This window comes from Pseudophryne corroboree, chromosome 7 (assembly GCF_028390025.1).
Source record: "Pseudophryne corroboree isolate aPseCor3 chromosome 7, aPseCor3.hap2, whole genome shotgun sequence".
Lineage (NCBI taxonomy): Eukaryota > Metazoa > Chordata > Amphibia > Anura > Myobatrachidae > Pseudophryne > Pseudophryne corroboree.
In genome coordinates this window covers 107,516,835-107,539,747 of record NC_086450.1, presented here as the reverse complement: position 1 = coordinate 107,539,747, position 22,913 = coordinate 107,516,835, and the positions used below count along the sequence as shown (strand labels likewise).

General features: G+C 42.2%; 1 protein-coding gene across 8 annotated transcripts in view; it reads left to right on the top strand.

The window, feature by feature from the left end:
• The window catches only part of GALNT13 (polypeptide N-acetylgalactosaminyltransferase 13), a 770,323-nt gene extending 750,197 nt beyond the window's left edge, over window positions 1-20,126 (top strand). For 5 of the 8 annotated variants that reach the window (XM_063933519.1, XM_063933518.1, XM_063933522.1 and 2 more), the window contains 2 exons: window positions 12,184-12,381; window positions 19,329-19,414. In XM_063933519.1, coding sequence (XP_063789589.1) covers window positions 12,184-12,369 — 186 coding nt within the window. In that variant the 3' untranslated portion in view covers window positions 12,370-12,381; window positions 19,329-19,414. Of the gene's footprint in view, window positions 1-12,183; window positions 12,382-19,328 lie in introns of all 8 variants that reach the window. The other 3 variants (XM_063933521.1, XM_063933520.1, XM_063933523.1) reach the window with 2 other exon arrangements.
• The last annotated feature ends 2,787 nt before the right edge of the window (window positions 20,127-22,913 follow it).

Here is a 22,913-nt window from a genome sequence, read left to right as displayed (position 1 = left end):
AGATTACGTTACAAGCTGTTCGTGCTATTCAGTTTTCAAATAGAAAATACTGTACAGAGATACTACGGACAGTGATTTGGCATCCAGGAACTTAGGGAGGAGCTTTTATCTCTCCCATTATACTTATAAAATTAACACTTGCCGCTGTAGCCTTTACAGCAGAGAACGTTACAAGCTGCTTGTGCTATTTAGTACTCAAATAGAAAATACTGTACAGAGATAATAAGGATGATGATTTGGCATCCAGGAACTTGGGGAGGAGCTTTTATGTCCCCGTTATTCTTATAAAGAGAACACTTGCCGCTGTAGCCTTTACAGCAGAGTACATTACAAGTTCTTCATGCTATTTAGTGCTCAAATACAAAATACTGTACAGAGACGCTGAGCACTGTGATTTGGTATCCAGGAACTTAGGTAGGAGCTTTTATCTCTCCCCATTATACTTAGAAAGATAACACTTGATGTTGTAGCCTTTACAGCAGAGTATGTTACAAGCTGTTCATGCTATTTAGTACTCAAATACAAAATACTGTACAGAGATCTAAGCACAGTGATTTGACATCCAGGAACTTAGGGAGGAGCTTTAATCTCTCCCCATTATACTTAGAAAGATAACACTTGATGTTGTAGCCTTTACAGCAGAGTACTGTATGTTACATGCTGTTCATGCTATTTAGTACTCAAATGCAAAATACTGTACAGAGATGCTAATCATGGTGATTTGGAATCTAGGAACTTAGGGAGGAGCTTTTAGCTCTCCCAATTATAGTTATAAAGATAACACTTGCCGCTGTAGCCTTTACAGCAGAGTACGTTACAAGCTGTTCGTGGTATTTAGTGCTCAAATAGAAAATACTGTACAGAGATGCTAAGCACAGTGATTTGGCATCCAGGAACTTAGGGAGGAACTTTTATCTCTCCCCATTATACTTAGAAAGATAACACTTGCCGCTGTACGTTACAAGCTGTCCGTGCTATTCAATACTCAAATGCAAAATACTGTACATAGATGCTAAGCATGGTGATTTGGCATCCAGGAACTTAGGGAGGAGCTTTTATCTCTCCCCATTATACTTAGAAAGATAACACTTGCCGCTGTAGCCTTTACAGCAGAGTACTGTATGTTACTGTTCGAGCTATTTAGTACTTCGTACTAAAGTAGTTCATCGTTCTTTAGTAGTTTGTGCTATAAACCTTTACAGCAGAGTACGTTACAAGCTGTTTGTGCTATTTAGTACTCAAATACAAAATACTATACAAGGATGCAAAGCACAGTGATTTGGTATCCAGGAACTTAGGGAGGAGCTTTTATCTCTCCCCATTATACTTAGAAAGATAACACTTGCCGCTGTAGCCTTTACAGCAGAGTACGTTACAAGCTGTTCTCCGGCTGGGTCCACAGGTTATCCACAGGATAACATTGGGATATGCCGGAGCGACAGCAGAAATGGCACCAAACGGTCACGAGCTTTCTGGCCTCCCAGGATGCATCGGAGCTACTCCATATAATCCCACCCACTGACTCAGTCAAATCAGTTTTTTGTTTGGTGCGGCAGGAGCTGGACCATGGTCACAGGGCTGTGATTAAATAGCAGCCTGAAGATTTTATTATTTTATTTTATAGTCTTACTATGTTTTGAGTCCTCTTTCTTAACAGCGTCTTAAACGCATGCTAGAAAGAGTCGCTCCAACAACTCTCCACCGGGTCGTAACAACGCTTACCTTCGCGGTACAGTGCTGTCTCGGAGGACGTCTGTGTCAAATGATTCTAGCAGGTCCAGCAGACGTTACCAGGCTGTGGCCGGAGCATGGGGAGAAGGTAAGTCATCAATTTCCTCTTACTAGGGGGTCCGGACACAGCTTCACTGTATTGGAGGAGACTACAAACAGTGTTTGATGCGCCGCCACTCTTAAGTGCAACAGTGCTATGCTTTAGGGATCATAGGCGCCAGGACTAGGTGAGGCCGCGATCCTTAGAGTTTAAGTCAACGGGGGGAGTTAGATGCTCTCCTGGTCGCCCCTCCCCCATGTTCATGACCAGTTTCCGTGCGTCTCCCGTCCATGAACTAATGACCTCACTTCCATCTCAGACGCTACCACGAGGGTACTTGGTCGCAGCTTAGACGCTGCAATGGTGTACACTAGACTTTCCGCCTAGACCCGGTTGCAGACAGGAGCGTCTGCATACACTTATCGTTCATTGAGCGTCTGTGTCCAGTAAAGAGCGTCTGTGTCTCTCATCAGTTATCAAGAGCGGCAGTGTACACTAGTAGCGTCTGAATCCACTCAGCGTCTTTCGAGCGTATTGATGGATATGGAAGTGTGGTGAGTCTCCCTGTATCCCACTCTACGGAGAGTGAATTGTTAATTTTGGTACATATTGCATATGAGACCTGTACATTACTGTTGTTTTCTGCATGATATGTCTGAAAAAACTGGTTAAAAACCGAAATACAATTGTCTCATTTACTTGTAAGTAATTTTGGATGGTTGATTGTATTCTCATATGACAATGTCTAATATTTTAACATGTGACTGACTGCTAGTATGTGTGCTGACTTTTATATATTGTCAGTTCTGTTCTGAACCTCAATTCAGGTGCACGGTTGTGGTCAGATTGATCTCACTAAAATATATCTATATATAGGTGATTTTCAGTCACAAATTGTGTAGTTATAAAAACAGAATATTACAGAATATTACTGTGTCTGTGAGCGGCAAAAGTGACGATGATAATTTATCAGGCACTCCTACATCTTTAACATGTTTGTCTTGTAAAACAGGGTTAATTGAAATAGCCCAGTTGGTCACTTATGAGGGGTTATGTGCAAACTGTTTTGCTTATCGGCAAAGTAAAAAGCAGGAGTAGGTTCAACAACCAGTAGAGCCACCATGGAGTATGTTCGCGCAGACTTTGTCTTCAATAGCGAACAGATTAACTCCTGCAGTTCCACCCCAGGGAATAGGTTAAACTATTAACCCATACATGCAGCTCTCTCCTTATGGTTTGGTTCCAGTAGCTTCTACAAGTAACCAGGCTATTAACCAAGGTACAGGTAAGACTAATATAGATATGTCTATGTTGCAGACTACACAAGATGATATAACAGATGATGATACAGTATATTCAAATACTCCGTATGATGATCAGTCGCAGTGTTTCATGTTAGAGGATGTAGCTGAACTTATTGATGCAATGAAGGCTATTCTCTCATTGGAGGAATCAGCCGAAACAGTGTCAAAGTCTAAAGCACCTGTGTTTAAACGAACAAAAACAGTTAAACCTGAATTCCCAGGGTCAGAGGATCTGACGGAAATGATGGAAGAACCCTGGGCTACGCCCAGTAAAAAATATAAGATTCCGAAAAAGTGGGATTCTTATTATCCATATCCAGCTGCGGATTGTTCAAAAAGAGAAGTTCCTCCTAAAGTAGATGCACATGTACTGCGACTTGTGCATAAATCTGCTTTGCCATTGTCTTCTACCTCACTAAATGATGTCACAGACAGAAGGGTAGATAGCTTCTTGAAAAATATATTTTCTCTCTCAGGAGCGGTGGCAAGGCCTGCTATGGCTTCAGCCTGGATGGCAAGGGCAATGGCAGAATGGGTGGAAGAACTAGAGAATGTACTCTCCCCTCCTAATAGGGAGCAGGAGTCTCATTTAGGCCGTATAAGACAAGCTGCCCAATATTTGGAAGAAGCAGCAATTGATATGGGTACGATTGCTTCTAAAGTATCAGCCTTGACAGTAGCCGCTCGTAGAGCAGTTTGGCTACGCACTTGGAAAGCTGATGCAGAATCTAAGAAAGCTCTGGAAGCATTGCCTTTCACTGGTAATATATTGTTTGGGAAACAATTGTCAGATATTCTAGAATCGGAATCTATATCCAAAAAAGTCAGATTTCCGGCTACTTATAACCCTATGTCTAGGGGTTCAAAATTTCGGCCATTTCGATGGCAAGGCAAAACAAAAGCTAAAGAGGAGCCTAAGCAACCCCAGTTTAATAGATCAGCCAGGGGTAGGAGGCAATGGGCTAGTAGAAAGCCGGCTTCCAAGCCTGAACAGAAGCCATCAGCCTGAGGATACGGGCCTCCGCCTGGAGGATTCCAGGGTTGGGGGCCGACTCCTTCATTTTGCACACATATGGCAACAGTCAGCGACAGATGCTTGGGTGCAGAAGGTGGTATCTCTCGGTTACGGTTTCCCATTCAGGAGGCAACCTCCTCAAAGGTTATTTTTTCACCAGCCCATCTCGTTTAGAGTCGAAGGCCAACGTCCTGCAAGAAGCAGTTCAGAAATTGCTTCAGTCTGGTGTGATTAACCCAGTACCCCCATTGCAACGGGGACAGGGTTTTTACTCCAATCTATTTTTGATTCAGAAGCCAAATGGGTCATTCCAACCAATTCTCAATCTCAGAATGTTAAACAAATACATTTGTATTCCAAGGTTCCACATGGAGACGTTACGCTCCATAGTGTTGGCTATGGAACCGGGAGATTACATGGTATCTCTGGATATACAGGATGCTTACCTACATGTGCCCATAGCACGGTCTCATCAATGTTATCTCAGGTTTGCCATCCTCCAGCAACATTTTCAGTTCCAAGCCTTGCCCTTTGGGCTAGCAACAGCACCCAGGGTGTTTACCAAAATTATGGTGGTTATGGCAGCTTACCTCCGCAAGCAGGGGATAAGAATATTTCCATACCTCGATGACCTTTTAATCCTAGCACATTCACAGGAATTACTTTTGAGCCATCTTCAACAGACAGTAGTTTGTCTACAAAGACATGGGTGGCTCATAAACTGGGAAAAGTGGTCTCTGAATCCGTCACAACGGATGGTTCATTTAGGGGCCATATTGGCTTCAGGTCTACAGAGAATTTTCTTACCAGAGAAAAAGATAGCCAAGGTGCAGGTCATGATTCAGGAGTCGTTGCACACTCAGACAATGTCAGTCCTTGCAGCAATGCGACTGTTGGGTCTGATGGTGTCAACCTTCGACAAGGTGGAATATGCACAATTCCACTCCAGACCTCTACAGCACCTTATTCTGACCAAATGGAACGGAAATCATCAGACAATAAAAAGACAGATGATAAAGTTTCCGGTAAACGTAAGAAGGTCTCTAGCTTGGTGGCTACAGAGCGACCATTTAGACAAGGTGAGACCCTTTTGGATAAAGGAATGGCAAGTCCTGACAACAAATGCCAGTCTTCAGGGCTGGGGAGCGGTGCTCGAAAGCCTTTGGTTCCAGAGAAAATGGACCATAAGGGAAAGTCGCCTGCCAATAAATCTGTTGGAAATAAGGGCCATTTATATGGCTCTAGTTCAGGCAAAGGACAGTCTGTAAGGAAGACCAGTCCAGATCCGCTCAGACAATGCAACAGCGGTAGCGTACCTCAATCATCAGGGAGGAACTCACTGCAAAAGTTTGATGGAGAAAGTAACTCACATACTTAGGTGGGCAGAGCTCCATCTTCCAGCATTGTCAGCAGTGTTTGTTCCAGGTGTACTGAACTGGGAAGCGGATTTTCTCAGTCGACACACCATTCTGGAAACCGAATGGGCATTACACCCAGAAGTGTTTCAGACTATAGTGAACAGATGGGGTCTGCCAGAGATAGGTCTCATGGCGTCTCGTCTGAACAACAAAGTTCCAATGTACGCATCAAGAACAAAGGATCCCGGGGCGATCCTTGTAGACGCACTGTCAGTAAATTGGAAATTTCATCTGGCATATCTGTTTCCTCCAGTCTCTCTGTTACCCAGAGTAGTGAGGAAAATAAAGCAAGCAAAGGGAGATATAATTCTAATAGCTCCAGCTTGGCCCAGAAGGCATTGGTACACAGATCTACTAAGGATGTCCATGGAAGCACCAATACTGCTTCCTCAACGTCCAGATCTGCTAATGCAGGGTCCTTGTTATCACAGCCATCTGGATCGTCTGTCTTTGACGGCGGGGCTGTTGAAACTAGTGATGAGCGAGGTTCGGTTTTACTCGGTTTTACTCGGTTTTACTCGGTTCTCAAAACGGCATCTTATTGGCTATCCAAAACACGTGACATCCGTGAGCCAATAAGATGCCGTTTTGAGAACCGAGTAAAACCGAGTAAAACCGAGTAAAACCGAATCCGCTCATCACTAGTTGAAACTTCTATCCTAGAAGCTAGAGGATTTTCAAAACAAGTAATTCAAACTATGCGTAGAGCAAGAAAATCTTCTTCAGCTCGTATTTATCATTGAATATGGCAAGCCTATATTCATTGGTGTAGTGAAAAAAAGTTTGAATCCAAGATCTTTTAAAGAATCCAGGATTTGGGATTTTCTTCAAGCAGGATTGGATAAGGGGTTGAAAGTAGCTTCCTTGAGGGTTCAAGTATCAGCATTAACTGTATGGTTTCAGAGAAAGATTGCTGACTTACAGGATGTCCGTACTTTCTTTCAGGGAGTTGTACACATTCAACCTCCATTTGTTCCTCCTGCAGCTCCCTGAGATTTGAATTTGGTTCTTAAAATCCTTCAGGGACCTCCGTTTGAACCACTTAAGAGAGCAGATCTTAAATGATTGACAGCTAAGGTGCTCTTTCTACTGGCAATGGCGTCACCTAGAAGAGTGTCAGATTTAGGAGCACTGTCGTGTAAGTCTCCTTTTCTAATATTTTTTCCAGATAAGGCAGTACTCAGAACTAGGCCTGGTTATCTCCCGGAGGTGGTTTCAAAATTTCACCTTAACGAAGAGATTGTAGTCCCAGCTTTTCAGGTATCGGGACTTTCTGCGGGAGAAGCATTGCTGGACGTGGTCCGAGCGTTAAGAATCTACATAGATCAAACTAGTGCCATTAGAAAGACAGATTCTCTCTTCATCCTCTACGGATTTCATAGAAGAGGATGGCCTGCTAGTTAATCAGACGCTGGCAAGATGGCTCCAAATGACAATTTCAGAAGCTTATTCTCGTGCTGATCTCCCTACTCCGGCTAATGTCTCTGCTCACTCTACACGTAAGGTAGGTCCTTCTTTGGGCAGCACAACATGGTGCTTCAGCAGAACAGATTTGTAAGGCAGCCACATGGTCTTCCATTAACACATTCATTAGACATTATGCCATGGATACTTTTGCCTCTCATGACGCTGAATTCGGGCAAAAGGTTCTCCTGTCTAATCAGGAGCGTCCCCACCACTAAAACTGGCTTTGGGAATCCCAATGTTATCCTATGGATAACCTGTGGACCCAGCCGGAGAAATAAACGTTATGGTAAGAACTTACCACTGATAACCTGATTTCTCCTATGATTTCTCCTATGATGACCATTGATTGTCGGTAAATTGACTGCATCCTGCAAATACTGTACAGAGATGCTAAGCATGGTGATTTGGCATCCAGGAACTTAGGGAGGAGCTTTTATATCTCCCCATTATACTTCGAAAGATAACACTTGCCTCTGTAGCCTTTACAGCAGAGTACGTTACAAGCTTTTCTCTCCCCATTATACTTAACACTACGAGATTTGGACGCTCATATATCCCTAACATCAATAGACCATACTGTACCTGTAACACGTTCGTTTGCATCTGTATATGCTGTACTATTTGCGTCTGTACTGTATATACTGTTATATACTGTATGACATAATGTAGCATATTGTATTGTAATGAGACGCACCAGTAAAGTAGTTCTTACGCTGTAGTTCAGTATTGTATTTTAATGGAGGCCACACGCATGCGCAATGGTGATTTTAAAAAGCGACATCTGGTGGATGAACGCAGGTATTACACTCAAAGGTAACGCCAAATGCTCTGTGCGCCTCCCTCCGACTAGGCAATCCTCCTTGCTCCCAGACATGCTGCGTATGCCTGATCGTGACTAACGCCTCAGCCAGCAAAGATAATGGAGGCTCCATCTGTAGAGGTAGGAAGGCCCTGCTTGCAAGATTATAGTCTACAGGGAAATACACAAGGATAGGTGCTACCTGTTGCATATTGGTCCAGACAGATTGCATATGTTCATGGTGGGCTGTAAGATCATAGGGTCTATTCATGAAGCAGTGAAAAGTGTGGAGAAGTTGACCATGGCAACCAATCAGCATTGAAGTAACATTTATAATTTGCATACTATAAAATTATACAGAGCAGCTGATTGGTTGCTATGGGCAACTTCTCCACTGGCTCACTTCTCCACACTTTCCCCCTCTTCATGCCTAAACCCCATAGTCACACAGCAGTGTTGGCCAGGGATCAGTGGGATGAAAATATGTAACGCTACATGTGGACTGTATAGCGGGGATGTAATTGGGTAGGACAGCTTATGAAGGTTATATTGGTGGTTATTAAATGTAATAATCTCGCCTGAAGAGATGAGTTTTTAGGGAATGCTTGAAGATTTGGAGACTAGATGAGTCTTATTCTGCATGCTAGGGCATTCCACACAGCCTGAAAAAAGTCCTGTAACCGTGAATGGTAGCAAGTAACGCGTGTGTATGAGAGACGCAGATCTTGTGCAGAGCGCAGAAGTCGGGTTGGGACATATTTTGAGAAAAATGAAGAGATATATGTTAGTGTAGTTTGATTAATAGCCTTGTGTGTAAGTAAAAGTATTTTATATTGAATTTGGTTGAATATGAGTAACCAATGAAGGGACTGACAGATTAGCAATACTGTGGGATATATTATACTGCCAGACTTCTTTGTAAGCAAGGATGAATTGGATAGCCCCCCTACGGTACTTCTGATGGCTTCTGTGGGTTACATTGCGTTAATACTCAAAACCAGCTTCCACATTACATTAATAGTCTTATTCATAATAGTACCTGCTACATTACATCAATAACCCCTCCCACTCTACATTGATACCACCTCAAATAGGAAGGAAGGAGGTGGAGGAACAGAGGGGTAGGTGTATGGAGCAGGGCCATAACTAGGTGTGTGCCAATGGTGTATTGCCCACAGCGCAAATGCACTGAGGCGCACCATTGGGCACCACACCTACATGGCCTCAATCTCCAGACTCCAGTCTGCACACACACTCACTGCCGCTGGCGGCGCCACCTGTTTCCAGCATGTGGCGCCGCCTGTGTCCCGACTCCCGCTGGTCGTGCCCCCTGTGTGCCGCTGGCAGTGCCGCCTGTGTCCAGCGTTCAGCACCGCCTGTGTCCCGTTTCCCGCTGGCAGCACCACCAGTGTTCCGCTAGCGGCGGTGCCGCCTGTGTCCAGCGTGCGGCGCAGCCTGTGTCCCGTCTCCCGCTGGCAGTGCCGCCTGTGTCCTATCACCCACCGCCGGCGCTGCTTTTACACATAAGGGTCTGGCAGCCGCTGCACTCACCCGGATTACCGCACAAGCTGACTGTCATACCAGTGCCCAGGGGACTGTGATGCTGCTGCTGTAGTCATGTACTGACAGCCCCCTCCCTCCGGAGAGATGGTAAGTATCAACTATTCTGTCTGTCTGCCTATCTATCTATCTATCTATCTATCTATCTATCTATCTATCTATCCTGCCATAATGGGTAAAAAGGGGGACGCTGGCTGTCGTAATGTGTAAAAAGGGGGACGCTGGCTGCTGTAATGTGTAAAAAGGGGATGCTGTCTGCTGTAATGTGTAAAACGGGGATGCTGTCTGCTGTAATGTGTAAAAAGGGGATGCTGTCTGTCGTAATGTGTAAAAAGGGGATGCTGTCTGCCATAATGTGCAAAACGGGGGACTGGCTGCCGTAATGTGTAAAAAGGAGACGCTGTCTGCCGTAATGTGTAAAAAGAGGATGCTGTCTGCCGTAATGTGTAAAAAGGGGACTCTCTCTGCCGTAATGTGTAAAAAGGGGACGCTGTCTGCCGCAATGTGTAAAAAGGGGGACTGTCTGCCGTAATGTGTAAAAAGGGGACGCTGTCTGCCGTAATGTGTAAAAAGAGGATGCTGTCTGCCGTAATGTGTAAAAAAAGGACGCTGTCTGTTGTAATGTGTAAAAGGGGCTCTACCTGGTGTAGTGACACTACTGTTTGGCGTAATTTGAATAATGGAGACTACTGTGCACCGTAATATGAATTGGTATTATTTTGTGGCCACACCCCTTCCCCATGAAGCTGCGCCCCTATATATTTTGCGTGCGCCTACGGCGCGCACTGCCCCTATTTTGCATAATGGTGGGCGGGGGGGCACCAATGCAGTTTCTTGCACACAGTGCTAAAATGTCTAGTTACGACACTGGTATGGAGGAACATATTATCAAGAAAGTGCCAAGCTATTTTATAGTTTACAAATGTAAATGACCTGAGGTCACAATACTGCATGTTTTGGTGAGCCACTTCCTGCACATTACAGCAGCATGTTTCAAACACAACTGGTTTTGGCATGAAGTGTGGTTTAAATACTAGCACTTTGAGCCAAACCTCAGGTTGTTTGCTGTTCCCAAACTGCAAACCGCAGGTTAATCCGTTCTGTGGTTTGTGCATTGAAACTGCGTAGAAACCGCTCTGGAAATTCCCTGTACATATTCAGGAGACACCTTTTATTCTTATATACAGGAAATACAATCTTCCTCAAATGCTATTTTCCTACAATTATATTTTTATCATTAATGCTTTTATTGCTTAAATATATTGAATAGGGGATCGACAGTGTCTAGGTCGACAATGTTTAGGTCGACCACTATAAGTCGACAGTCACTATATCGACAGGGTCAGAAGGTTGACAGGGTCAGAAGGCCGACATGTTCTAGGTCGACATGAGTTTTAAAAAAAATATTTCTTTTTTTTAACTTTTTCATACTTAACAATCCACGTGGACTACGATTGGAACGGTAATCTGTGCCGAGCGAAGCTAGGCACCACGCCCGAAGCATGGCGAGCGAAGCCAGCCATGCGAGGGGACACGGTGCACTAATTGGGGTTCCCGGTCACGCTACGAAGAAAACGACACAAAAAAAAAAAAAACCTCATGTCGACCTTCTGACCCTGTCGACCTAGTGATTGTCGACCTATAGTGGTCGACCTAAATATTGTCGCCCTAGACACTGTCGATCTAATGATCCACACCCATTGAATAGATGGATGTAATTCCTGGTTATAACCTTCTGCCTAGAGTAATCACAGAGGTAGGCTGATTGGTCCTGATGAGAGGTAAATGTGTGCCAGTTTGCAGAACGTACCTTCAGGTATGCTGCTGTGTGCTAGGCTGCAGTAGGACCATATAGGCCATGCTACACTGAGTACCCTCACACTCTAGATTTTCTCCTGGCCGGGGGGCTTATGGTGCATCCCATTTACAGTGTACCCCACCGCAAATATTTTTTTTCTAAGGTTGCGTTTTACACATCTCACAATGAGGTCACGCCATCATAAAAAAATCTGGGGCCTGACACAGCTCTCTACAGCCCTTCATACCTTGTGATGCGGAGTTGTATGCATTTCAATCACATCTGCACTTGTGACTGAATGGGTGTAACTGGTTTGTATTAGGGCAATCTCTCATAGGAAAAGTGAATTGATGGTGTATGGATGGAATTGCGTGTCATGCATAGTTGGCCAGAAGCATTCACCGAATATAAACTGTAGAGGAGTACTAGTACCCCAGCCCAGTGTCGGGTACACTGTTAGATGCATACCGCTCTGCATACAGGCAAATATATGCATTTATTTCCATGTACTAAATGCTGTAGTAATTATGGCCAATTTCCTCTTCCCCTTTATGTCTACAATGTGGCTTAAAGAAGATCTGGCAATGGGCAGTCTAGATCATTTAATCAGAAACAGATAGAAGTGTTCTCCCTCCAAATACCCTTCAACCACTGGGAAAGGGTACAGCAGGTTGTGTGTCCAATGTGGCAATCAGCGGTTACCGGCCTGATCTAGGTGCACAGCCAGTAGAGATTTGGCAGCGGTGTGGTCACACACAGCAGTCTAGTCAGGCTGATTTATTGCACTCTTTCCCCGGTGAACAGCGGGTAGGAAGGGAAATAAATGCAACGTTTTATCTCTACCCAGGCCCATGTGTTATCAGTTCCTCATTAATTAAGTGAGCATTTTGTGTCCTTGTAATAGCAAATACCCATCACCCATGGATGGAAACAATCCATGTGTATATGTAAAGTCTTCCTCTGAGTTGTGTATAAGTTAACCCGTTTCCATATATCATTCATTAATCATGCTGAGTTTTTGCTTTCACTTGTTTTATTTTCTGTTGCACAGACTCATTCATTTCTCCATATCATAACCCAATCATGTTTGACTTTAAGCCAAATAGAGGATGGCACATTTGGCCCTACTGTGGAGTACTGTAATGGCTACAGCCGGCAATCGTGGTCACTGAGAAACTATACCAGACTGGAGGTTTTTAGAAATATTTTTTACAGCCCCACTGACTATTTTCTCTGAAAACTATCTGAGGTTGGTATTCTGTAATATTGATAATACAATACATTCTGTACATTATATGTGAAAGTATATAAGATTCATCATCAGTTAAATTGATTTAATGAAGTCAATAATAAGTAAGGATAGTTCTTACATTTAGTATGAATGATTTAAAAGGGGCTATCAATTCATTAGTATTATTTTTACTTTCCTTCCAAAAATAGCCATGTAAGCTCTTTCGTATTGTACCTGTGCAGATACATGTAATCAGTGAGGAGTGATATGTATTATTTAACTTTTTCTAAAGTACTGTAACAATATAACCTGCTGTAACAGAGTAACTAAACAGTGCAGGGAGGTGAGCCTGGGGGCAACACAGCTGCTAGAGGGGAGCCATGCTGTGAGACCACACCCTCCCATCCGATAATATGCCCCCATCCAGTCAAGGCCACTCCCCCTTTCCGGACGCGCGAGGATCCCAGTTTGTGGTCATCGCTTGTTGGGAGGTACTGCATGGTGTGGACACAAGTTGAACATTCAAAATGAGAATGTTTTTATGATCTGAATGTCAACACTGACATTATGCATTTCAACAGGGAATACAGTATGCTGACAGTACTATTTTAGCATAACACTAGCACTCTTATGTTCATAGTTAGACATGCATAATGTGGACATTTTGAGCATGTTTAAATTCTGATCCATTTAACATTACAGTGTCAACATTCCGAATGTCGACAATGTGACTGCATGCAGGGCCATTTCTAGACAATTTGGATCCGAGTACAAACACAAAAAAATGTGACGCCCCCAACTCCCATCAACGTTGTAAAAAAGATATATATTTACGTGTGGCCAAATAGGTGTGTTGCCTCACTGCAATGGGTGTGGCCTTGCAGGAAAAGACTATTTTACATCAACACAATAGTGCCCCTTACACCATATTATGCCCCACACAGTAATGCCCCTGACACCATATTTTGTCCCACACAGTAATACCTCATACCCCATATTATGTCCCACACAGTAATGCCCCTGACCCCGTATTATGTCCCACACAGTGTTTCCCTTTGCACCATTTTATGCCCCACATAGTGATTCCCCTTGCCCCAAATTATGCCCCACTTAGTAATGCCCTTTGCACCAAATTATGACCCACACAATAATGCCCCTGACACTATTAGTCCCCTCACAATTATGCATGTGCCACAATATTATGCCTCACATAGTAATGCCCCTTACAATTATGCACACTACCTTCTCATTGTCCTGCGTTTAATGCCGCCACCGGTATCTCAATGTAATAAAACATTATTCTGATTCAAATGTTAATGGAACACATACTGTTACTAGTTTTCTGTGTCACTGGGCATGTTTAGGAACATGAGGCAATAGTTGGGGTATTTTAGCACCATTTATAGCAAGGTTAAGAACCCTGTTATTGCCACGGTTTAACATTAAAATATCACCCGTTATACAGGCTGGAGCCATAAGAGTAAACTAAGGGGGACATTTACTAAAAACACTACTAGTGAAGTGCTGCTATACTAGAATGCTTTATACCAATTTTATTCCCACAATATCACAATCACATACATATAATAAAAACAACTACTCCTGAGGAAGCCGCTGATCAGAGAGGCGGGGAAACGCGTTGAGTTACACAGATCCAGACTTTGCAGCTGTAAGCTCTGAGAGACCCCTGTAAACTGACTGACTGTGCGGTGAATGAGACTCCAAGGAGGGAATGTTAATAGTGAGATGCCCAGTTCCATTGGGAGATTTTAAACAGCATCAGTCAGAGGATCATTGGGGGTCATTCCGAGTTTTTCGCTCGCAAGCTGTTTTTAGCAGCTTTACACACGCTAAGCCGCCGCCTACTGGGAGTGAATCTTAGCATAGTAAAATTGCGAACGAAAGATTCGCAATATTGCGAAAAGACTTCTCTGTGCAGTTTCTGAGTAGCTCGAGACTTACTCTTCCAGTGCGATCAGTTCAGTGCTTGTCGTTCCTGGTTTGACGTCACAAACACACCCAGCGTTCGCCCAGACACTCCTCCATTTCTCCAGCCACTCCCGCGTTTTTCCCAGAAACAGTAGCGTTTTTTCACACACTCCCATAAAACGTCCAGTTTCCGCCCAGAAACACCCACTTCCTGTCAATCACATTACGATCACCAGAACGAAGAAAAACCTCGTAATGCCGTGAGTAAAATACCTAACTGCATTGCAAATTTACTTGGCGCAGTCGCACTGCGGACATTGCGCATGCGCATTAGCAACTAATTGCTCCGTTGCGAGAAAAAAATAACGAGCGAACAACTCGGAATGACCCCCATTGTTTCATAAGGACCAGCTACTTTCTCATGCCCTGGAATTAAGGGGCCATATATAGACTGTGTCTGTATTGATGGATGAATATAGATACAGTGATCACTGTGAGCATTTTATCTAAATCCAATTCATAACAAGGAAATACTGATACTGTATTGACGGCTTACTAACCCTCTAACCACTGCTGGACTAATGAGACTGTGCTTACACTAACCTGCTGATTAATCATGAGCAAGGACAGAAAAACTACTAAAACTATCATTCTCATCTTATTTGTTGGAAGGTAAAGAGATTGTGCTTATATTAATTCCACAGATTGGTGCAAGATTTAACATCTAATTGCAAAGATTGCATATGGAAAGGATTAATCTGTATCTGCCACATGTGATATAATTTTAATGAGAGTTGATTAATCAAGCATCCAATAGGGATATATTGCTAGCCATCTAATAGTTAAATCTAGTATAATTATTTGTTATGTGATTATGGTTTTAGGATAAATAATCTATTGGAATCCATTATAAGTAATTAAGGAACCATTGGTCACCTGAAAAAGCAAAACTATCAGATACGTAAAATTGTATTACACATTAACAATCAACACCTGGAATAAGGTGTTATGTGTGACAGCTATATGATGACCAATGGTTCATTGTGGTGGTTTTAAATTATCAATTGTATTTTTATTGACATCGGCCGTGTGTTTGTTTGTTTTTATTATATGTATGTGATATTGTGGGAATAAAATTGGCATAAAGCATTCTAGTATAGCAGCGCTTCATTAGTTGTGTTTTTGTGTATCTAATCAGTGGAGAATCAGTGATCTCCTGTATGAAGCAGGAGCATACTGAGAATTGGAAATTATATAGTGAGTCCCCCCGATAAGTCAGCGCCTGGTTTTGTTTGTTTTTATTGTTTAGGACATTTACTAAGCAGTGATAAGAGCGGAGAAGTGAGCCAGTGGAGAAGTGCCCATGGCAGCCAATCAGCACTGAAGTAACATCTATAATTTGCATACTATAAAATGATACAGAGCTGCTGATTGGTTGATGGGGCAATTTATCCACCGGCTCATTTCTCAGCTCTTATCACTGCTTAGTAAATGTCCCCCTTAGTGCATTACCAGGCCAGTCTTTGGGCACATGCACATATGTGGCCTGGCTTGATGGATCAAATATTTAGTATTTTAGGTCCATTAATTAAATAAAAAAATAAACTGTATTGTGTTATATAGTTAAGTATTTTACAACTATTGCAATAGAAAATAATGCTTTATTCTAGGAATGTTTTAATTGATTTTCTGTTATCGCCATCCTTACATGTAATACTTGTTAAATAGGCTTCCTGGTGCTATGCATAACAGTCCCCAGCGAATCCCAGTGAATCTTATTGCTAACATGGTCTGTTACTTGCGATAGCATTGCCATCACTGGTACTGAGCAACTGATGCATTGGGTGATACCCTATGGCTTGCATATAAACTCATTTTCACTGGTAATAGGTTTCCATGTCCTATGATAAATTAAAAAAAAATTAAAAAAAGAGTGGTACATGAAGCAATTACAGAATTTCTTTGAGGATTAAATCAAGTGAATGTCAAGGTTTTAAAAGCAGCTGTTGCACAATGCTCATGCAGCCATTTTGTGAATAGAACACATATTAATGAGAAAAAAAACTTTTAGTTAAGAACATTAGCTAAGAACCACTTCAGCTTTGGTCTGTCTATAATAGGTGCGGGGTGTGTGGTAGAGTGGAATCCAGGGGGTTCACACTGCACACCCCGCACCCATTTAGTATACATACCTCTTCAGAGTCCGGCATCACTGCTGAGCAAATCAGTGGGAAAGTGGCACCACTGCCATTTTATAATGGACATTTTCACACAGTTTTTTAAGGAACTCGGCAGGAAGGTTGTTCCAAACATCTTGGAGAGCTAACCACAGATCTTTTGTGGATGTAGGCTTGCTCGAATCCTTTTGTCTTTTCATGTAATCCCAGACAGACTCGATGATGTTGAGATCAGGGCTCTGTGGGGGCCATATCATCACTTCCAGGACTCTTTGTTCTTCTTTATACTGAAGATAATTCTTAATTACATTGGCTGTATGTTTGGGGTCGTTGTCCTGCTCCAGAATAAATTTGTAGCCAGATACCTCCCCAATGGTATTGCACGATGGATAAGTTCCTCCCTGCCTAGTTCCTTCAAAAACTGTAAGCAAGTGTATCTAGAATTGATGCTGTTTTGAAGGCAAGGGGTGGTCACACCAAATATTGATTTGATTTAGATTTATCTTCTCTTCATTCACTTAGCATTTTGTTCATTTATAGAAATAAACTATTGATGCTTATAATTTTTAAAGCATTCTTACTTTGCAACATATTTTTCCACACCTGCCTACAACTTTTGTACAGTACTGTATATATATATATATATATATATATATATATATATATATATTCACAAGATGCTGCTTCTTAAAAGAGTAAACAGCCATTTGTCTTGTTTTATACTGGGCATCTTTAATCTTTGTATTAAACTGTACTGATATTGCACATTGATTTTATCAAATGTATGCTAAAATGTGCAAGAGATGTTCCCGTTATGGGGGTCATTCTGACCTGATCACTCGCTGCCATTGCCTAGCGATTACCTCTGCCTGATTGACAAGCAGAGGCAGTCACTGGGCAGGAGTGGGCGGCACGGCGGCATTTAGCTGCCGTTTTGTGGGCATGGTCCGGCCAACACAGGCGTGGCCGGACCTTCCGGGGGCCAGGCCGCAGCGGCTATGTGACATCACACGCAGCCGCTGCGACCCGGGCAGCGGCGAGAAGCTCCTGGCCAGCACGCAAAAGCTGTGCTGGCAGGGAATTACTCATGAAGTGCAAAAGCATCGCCGCTGTGCGATGCTTTTGCACTTCTGCAACGGGGCAGGGACTGACATGCGGGGCAGGCTAACCCTGTGCTGGGCGTCCACCCGCATGTCAGTGTTCCTGATCCTAACTGTGCTAAATTTAGCACAGCTACGATCAAGTCTGAATCACCCATATGTTTCTTATATTATATATTTCTCAAGTTTCTCTTATCATTTGTTGTAAACTGCAAATCAAAACTTTTTTAAAACTATTTCCTTATGGAATTATCCATGTGGAAACTTAATTATCATCAAAGCATATTTGGATGTGGTGCATAAAATGAAACATGCTTGAAAGTTCTAGTTTAATTATAAGTAAATGAGAAGTTTGTTCCACTATTGATTCAATTTTGATTCTGTTACTTTTCAGCAGTTAAGAAAAGCACCTTCCCTACAGCATAGGAGTATCACTATTGCAGCTGAGGATGACAAAGGGCCTTATTCAGGTTTATTAGCAAACCAAAAAAGCAAGTAACTGGGTAAAAATATGTCGCACTGCAGGTGGGGCAGATGTAACATGTGCAGAGAGAGTTAGATTTGGGTGGGGTGTGTTCAAACTGAAATCTAAATTGCAGTGTAGAAATTAAGCAGCCAGTATTTAACATTCACAGAAACAATATAACCCACCCAAATCTAACTCTCTCTGCACATGTTACATCTGCCCCAACTGCAGTGCAACGTGGTTTTGCCCAATTGCTAACTTTTTTGGTTTTCTAACAAACCTGAATAACTCCCAAAATCCCTCTTTAGATGTAACAAACAAACATGACATACGGTATACAAGCTGCTCAAAAGCACAATTGTATATTAGCTATTTTAAACACTGTTGAACAGAAATACTACCTACATAGCAAATGGGGAGAAACTAGGGAAATCTGCACTGGGAAAAGATTTAGGGGTTCACATAGATAACAAACTTAGCAGTGGTACCTAAAGTAGGAATGCAGCAAAAAAGGCAAACAAGGTATTAGCATGCATAAAACGGGGAATTGATGCAAGGGATGAAAGTGTTATACTCCCATTGTATAAAGTACTGGTGAGGCCACATCTCCAATACTGTGCACAACTATGGACACCATACTACAAAAAGGATATGCTGGAACTAGAAAAGGTTCAAAGACGGGCGACCAAATTGATTAAGGGGATGGAGACGCTAGAATACGAGGAAAGGCTTGATAGGCTAGGCATGTTTACACTGGAAAAAAGAAGATTAAGAGGGGACATGATTAACATTTACAAACCTATAAGGGGTCAATACACAGAGCTAGCGGGGTATTTGTTTTTGGTAAGATCAATACAAAGGACACGTGACCACCCGATTAGGTTAGAGGAGAAGAGATTTTGCAACCTGAGACAGAAAGATTTCTTCACAGTAAGGACAATACGTACTTGGAATTCCCGGTAGCAATGGCGGACTCAGTCATTACTTTTAAGAATAGGCTAGATAAACTCCTAATGGGTAAGGATATACAGGGTTATCGTGGGTAAATCATACACACTAATAATATAAAATCTTAAATAAATAAATAAGAGGAATATCAACATAATCATTAAACATTAACTAAAGTTAAAATTAGTGATCTCCCACTGTAATATTTTCAAGACTAACAAGTTGAACTCAATGGACAATTTGTCTTTTTTCAACCTCAAAAACTATGTTACTATGTTGGTAATGTCTCTCTGTATTCAGTGGCATATGATATTTAACTTGCAATTATTTTTATGTTTTTTGCAGCATTTTATATTGAGACATATAAACAGCAACCAGTGCTTGGATGAACCTACAGATGAAGACAAAATGCTTCCCACCATGAAAGAGTGTAACGGAAGCCGTTCCCAACAGTGGCTGTTGCGTAACATGACGTTGGGGGCATAGAGCTCAGTGACGGTTAATAAGCTGCTCCTCTGTACTTTGCAGTCAGTGGACCTTAATTAGCAGCTAGAAGAACACTTGAAAAGAATATAACACTATCGTCACTGTTACTGGCATATAATAATTGGAAACCTCTTTCAATCCAGCTGGGAGGACATAAATAGAACCTTTTTTCTAATTTTTCTTCCGTTAACAATACATGACCATACATGCCAAACTGCAATTGTGCCTGTTTACAAGAGAAAATAGACGGCACACTGCAAGCTGTATATACGACCTAACACTGGGAGCAACTATATTTGTTAAAGATAGTATTGCATTAAAAATATTGGGTATATTGTAATGTAACAAAAATATTTTATTATAAAATATAGAATATGAACCACAAAATCGTATGTCCAATATTAAAGATTGAATAATATTTACACAACTGAAGTACAACATGTATTGTACAGTGTTTGAGGGCTTTTCAAGAAACGCTAACATATAATGTGCATTGTTGAAAAGAATTATACATAGGGCAGTTCAGTGAAATCTGGAGTCTAGTTTTGTCCCCAAAACACTTTCGTCTACTTGATGTAATGTTTGCTTGCTTTTCTGGACCAACAAGAATGTTTTCAATTAAACCAGGCTAAATAGTCTATTCTTTTCTGGATTTCATTGCTGTGTATATGTGTGGCTTATTAAAAGAACAAACAAACAGTATAAGTAAAAACCGTAAATGTTAATCCACGTACTACAACAATTGTCTATGTGATAAAGCAAATGTAGTAGATGAGAGGGCAACATGTTTCCACACTTTCTTCCATGTTTTTGGTAGCTTTGTGTGTCCAGTATTCTCAAAGACAGAGTTGGGGTAGAACTTGAGTGTGCACATATGGTAATAAGGCAGTGTCAGGCTGGGGCAGGAAGGACCCACCGAGGAAATGCAGTGACAGGGGCCCATATTTAGGGGTGTGGCCCGTCTCCACAGAAGCATGAGTAACCTATATATATATATATATATATATATATAGTAAATACTGCTAGTGCATAGTAATGTACAAGATTAATAACATCAATGCACTATAGTGAAAACACCATAGACCTGTGCAGTATAATGTAACATACATATAATGTATAATTTAAGTGCACAGTCTGGCAGTGAGGTTTCCCCTGTACCCCTGTGGGCCAGTCCAGCCCTGTATTAAGGTATGGTATACTTACACCACATCAGAGGTGGCAGAGCTCCCATTTGTTAGCAGAGTTGCATTCATTGTACTGTATATAATAACCAAAGGTAACATGCAGTATGGCAGAAATGGAGCACTGAGGCTTTATGTAAATTAGGAGATACGCAGAGCCAATAGACTTTTTGTGCTTTAGCTACAGTATATGAAGCGGTTCATTTAGCAGTGCATCTGATACATACAAAACAATAGGGACATAAATAAAACAGATTAATTCAAGGTAGACAAAGTAAACACAGACATGAAGACAGAGTCATAGCAATTAGGGTCCTGCTCATTCTGAGGACACTGATGAGAGTGTGGCTCAGATTAGAGATTGGGGCAGTGGTGAGGGTGTCTCAGTATCAGTAGAATAGAAACTACTGTATGTAATGAGCATATGTGGTATGAGAAAGTGTTTAAAGCCTTGAAGGCTGTGTCAGTGTGGTAGGGAATTGCATAAAGAGGTAGCAGTATGGGAGAAGTTTTGTAGGTTGGAGTGAGAGGTAGTTGCCAGAGCCACAGTGAATGTCAGAGGCATATTTACTCTTGAATATCGGGTGGCTCCCCCAGAAGAGTAGGCAAGTTTCATGAAGTGGTTGTTTATGAATGCTTGATGGCATGATTTGCAGAGACTAGTGTCATCATGGATCCACTCATCCACTTTACAATGCCAGTAGGTATGGTCAAAGGTAGATCACAGAGGGTAATAGGGAGAGTATACCAAGATGACACTTGAGATGTTTGAAGTGGTGGTGTTTATAGAGGGTTTTATAGCTAAGGGTGAACAGGGACAGAGAAATATTAGTCTTGCCTTGGCATTTTAGGCAGGTTGAAGCAGAAATACTGTAGATGGGTGCAGGAGGGTCAGATAGGAGGAAGTTGCAGTAGACAACCCTGGGTAATATTTGGAATGTGGTGGCAAGGGTAATGGGAGAGAAACTGCATCTGTGGAATAGGGCAGACGGAAGTCAGGTGTGACATCAAGGCAGCAGGCCTGGGAGAGTGAGAAAACTGCCGTTATGTGTCACGATCCGGTTTACAAAACAGACATTCTTACCTCTTAAGTGCCAGTCCAAGCTGTCACTGCGCTCCAGGTCCAGTTGATATCCACGGGTTCCATGCTGCCGCCGTTGCTGCTAGTCCGCAAGCCACATGTGATACAAACATAGTTTCCCTCCTAAATCAAACATGGGTGCTACCATGTTTGATCCGGTCACCTGATCCCAGTGAGCCTATCTTGAGCATCATGCTGTCCAGCTGATTGTCCCAGCCAATCCCTGTACACTAGGGTATGAAAAGGAGATAAAATCCCCAGTGGTATGCCAATCCCACTCTCCTGGCGCTATTATTAAAATTATATATATATAAAAAAAATTATATAAATAAAACTATAAGTGTAAATAAACAGCAGCGTATGTTTTGAGACTTGGTTAGGGTCTCTAGCATAAACAAAATGAAAAAAATCTCAAAAACATCGCGCTATAAAATATGTAAATATAAATGTGTATATAGAAATTAATTTTTACTTTTCTATATACACATTTATAATCCCTGTACACTGGCTGCTATAAAAATACTTGGTAAGGACTGCCTAATCGCCAGTGCTATGATTACCATACCCTGTATGGTTGTTTGCTCTCAGCTGCTTCCAGGTTACCTTGTTCCAGAAGATTCCATTCTGTCCTGAGTTCCATCCAGCTTGCAGCTCTGCCTGGCTCATCGGCGTTCCGCCATTGACCTCTAGCTCCATCGGGGTTCCGCCATCGACCTCTAGCTCCATCAGGGTTCCGCCATCGATCTCTAGCTTCATCGGTATTCCACCATCGATACCTCCGTTGGTGTTCTGTCATCGATCTCCTGCTCCATCGGTGTTCCACCATCGATCTCTAGCTACATCGGTGCTCTGCCACCAATACCCAGTATCATCAGTATCCTTCCTGTCTCCAGTGGTCAGTAATTTTGTGCTTATTTATATAAGAACTTCATCAGTGGTTTACACTGCACCTGAGTCTGCTGTTGTGTGCTCACCTATATTGTGACTTCATCAGTGGTTCACACTGCATCTGATATTACATCTTGCCATCGATGTTACATCTGCTACAGCATTGCCTCTGTTCCTATGCCTATGTTACTGCATTATCTGTGATACCGATTATTGAGTCTATTACCATCTGCCGCTATTTGTACCATCTTGCATGCTGAATAAAAATACTTATTTTATGTACATTCTCCTCCA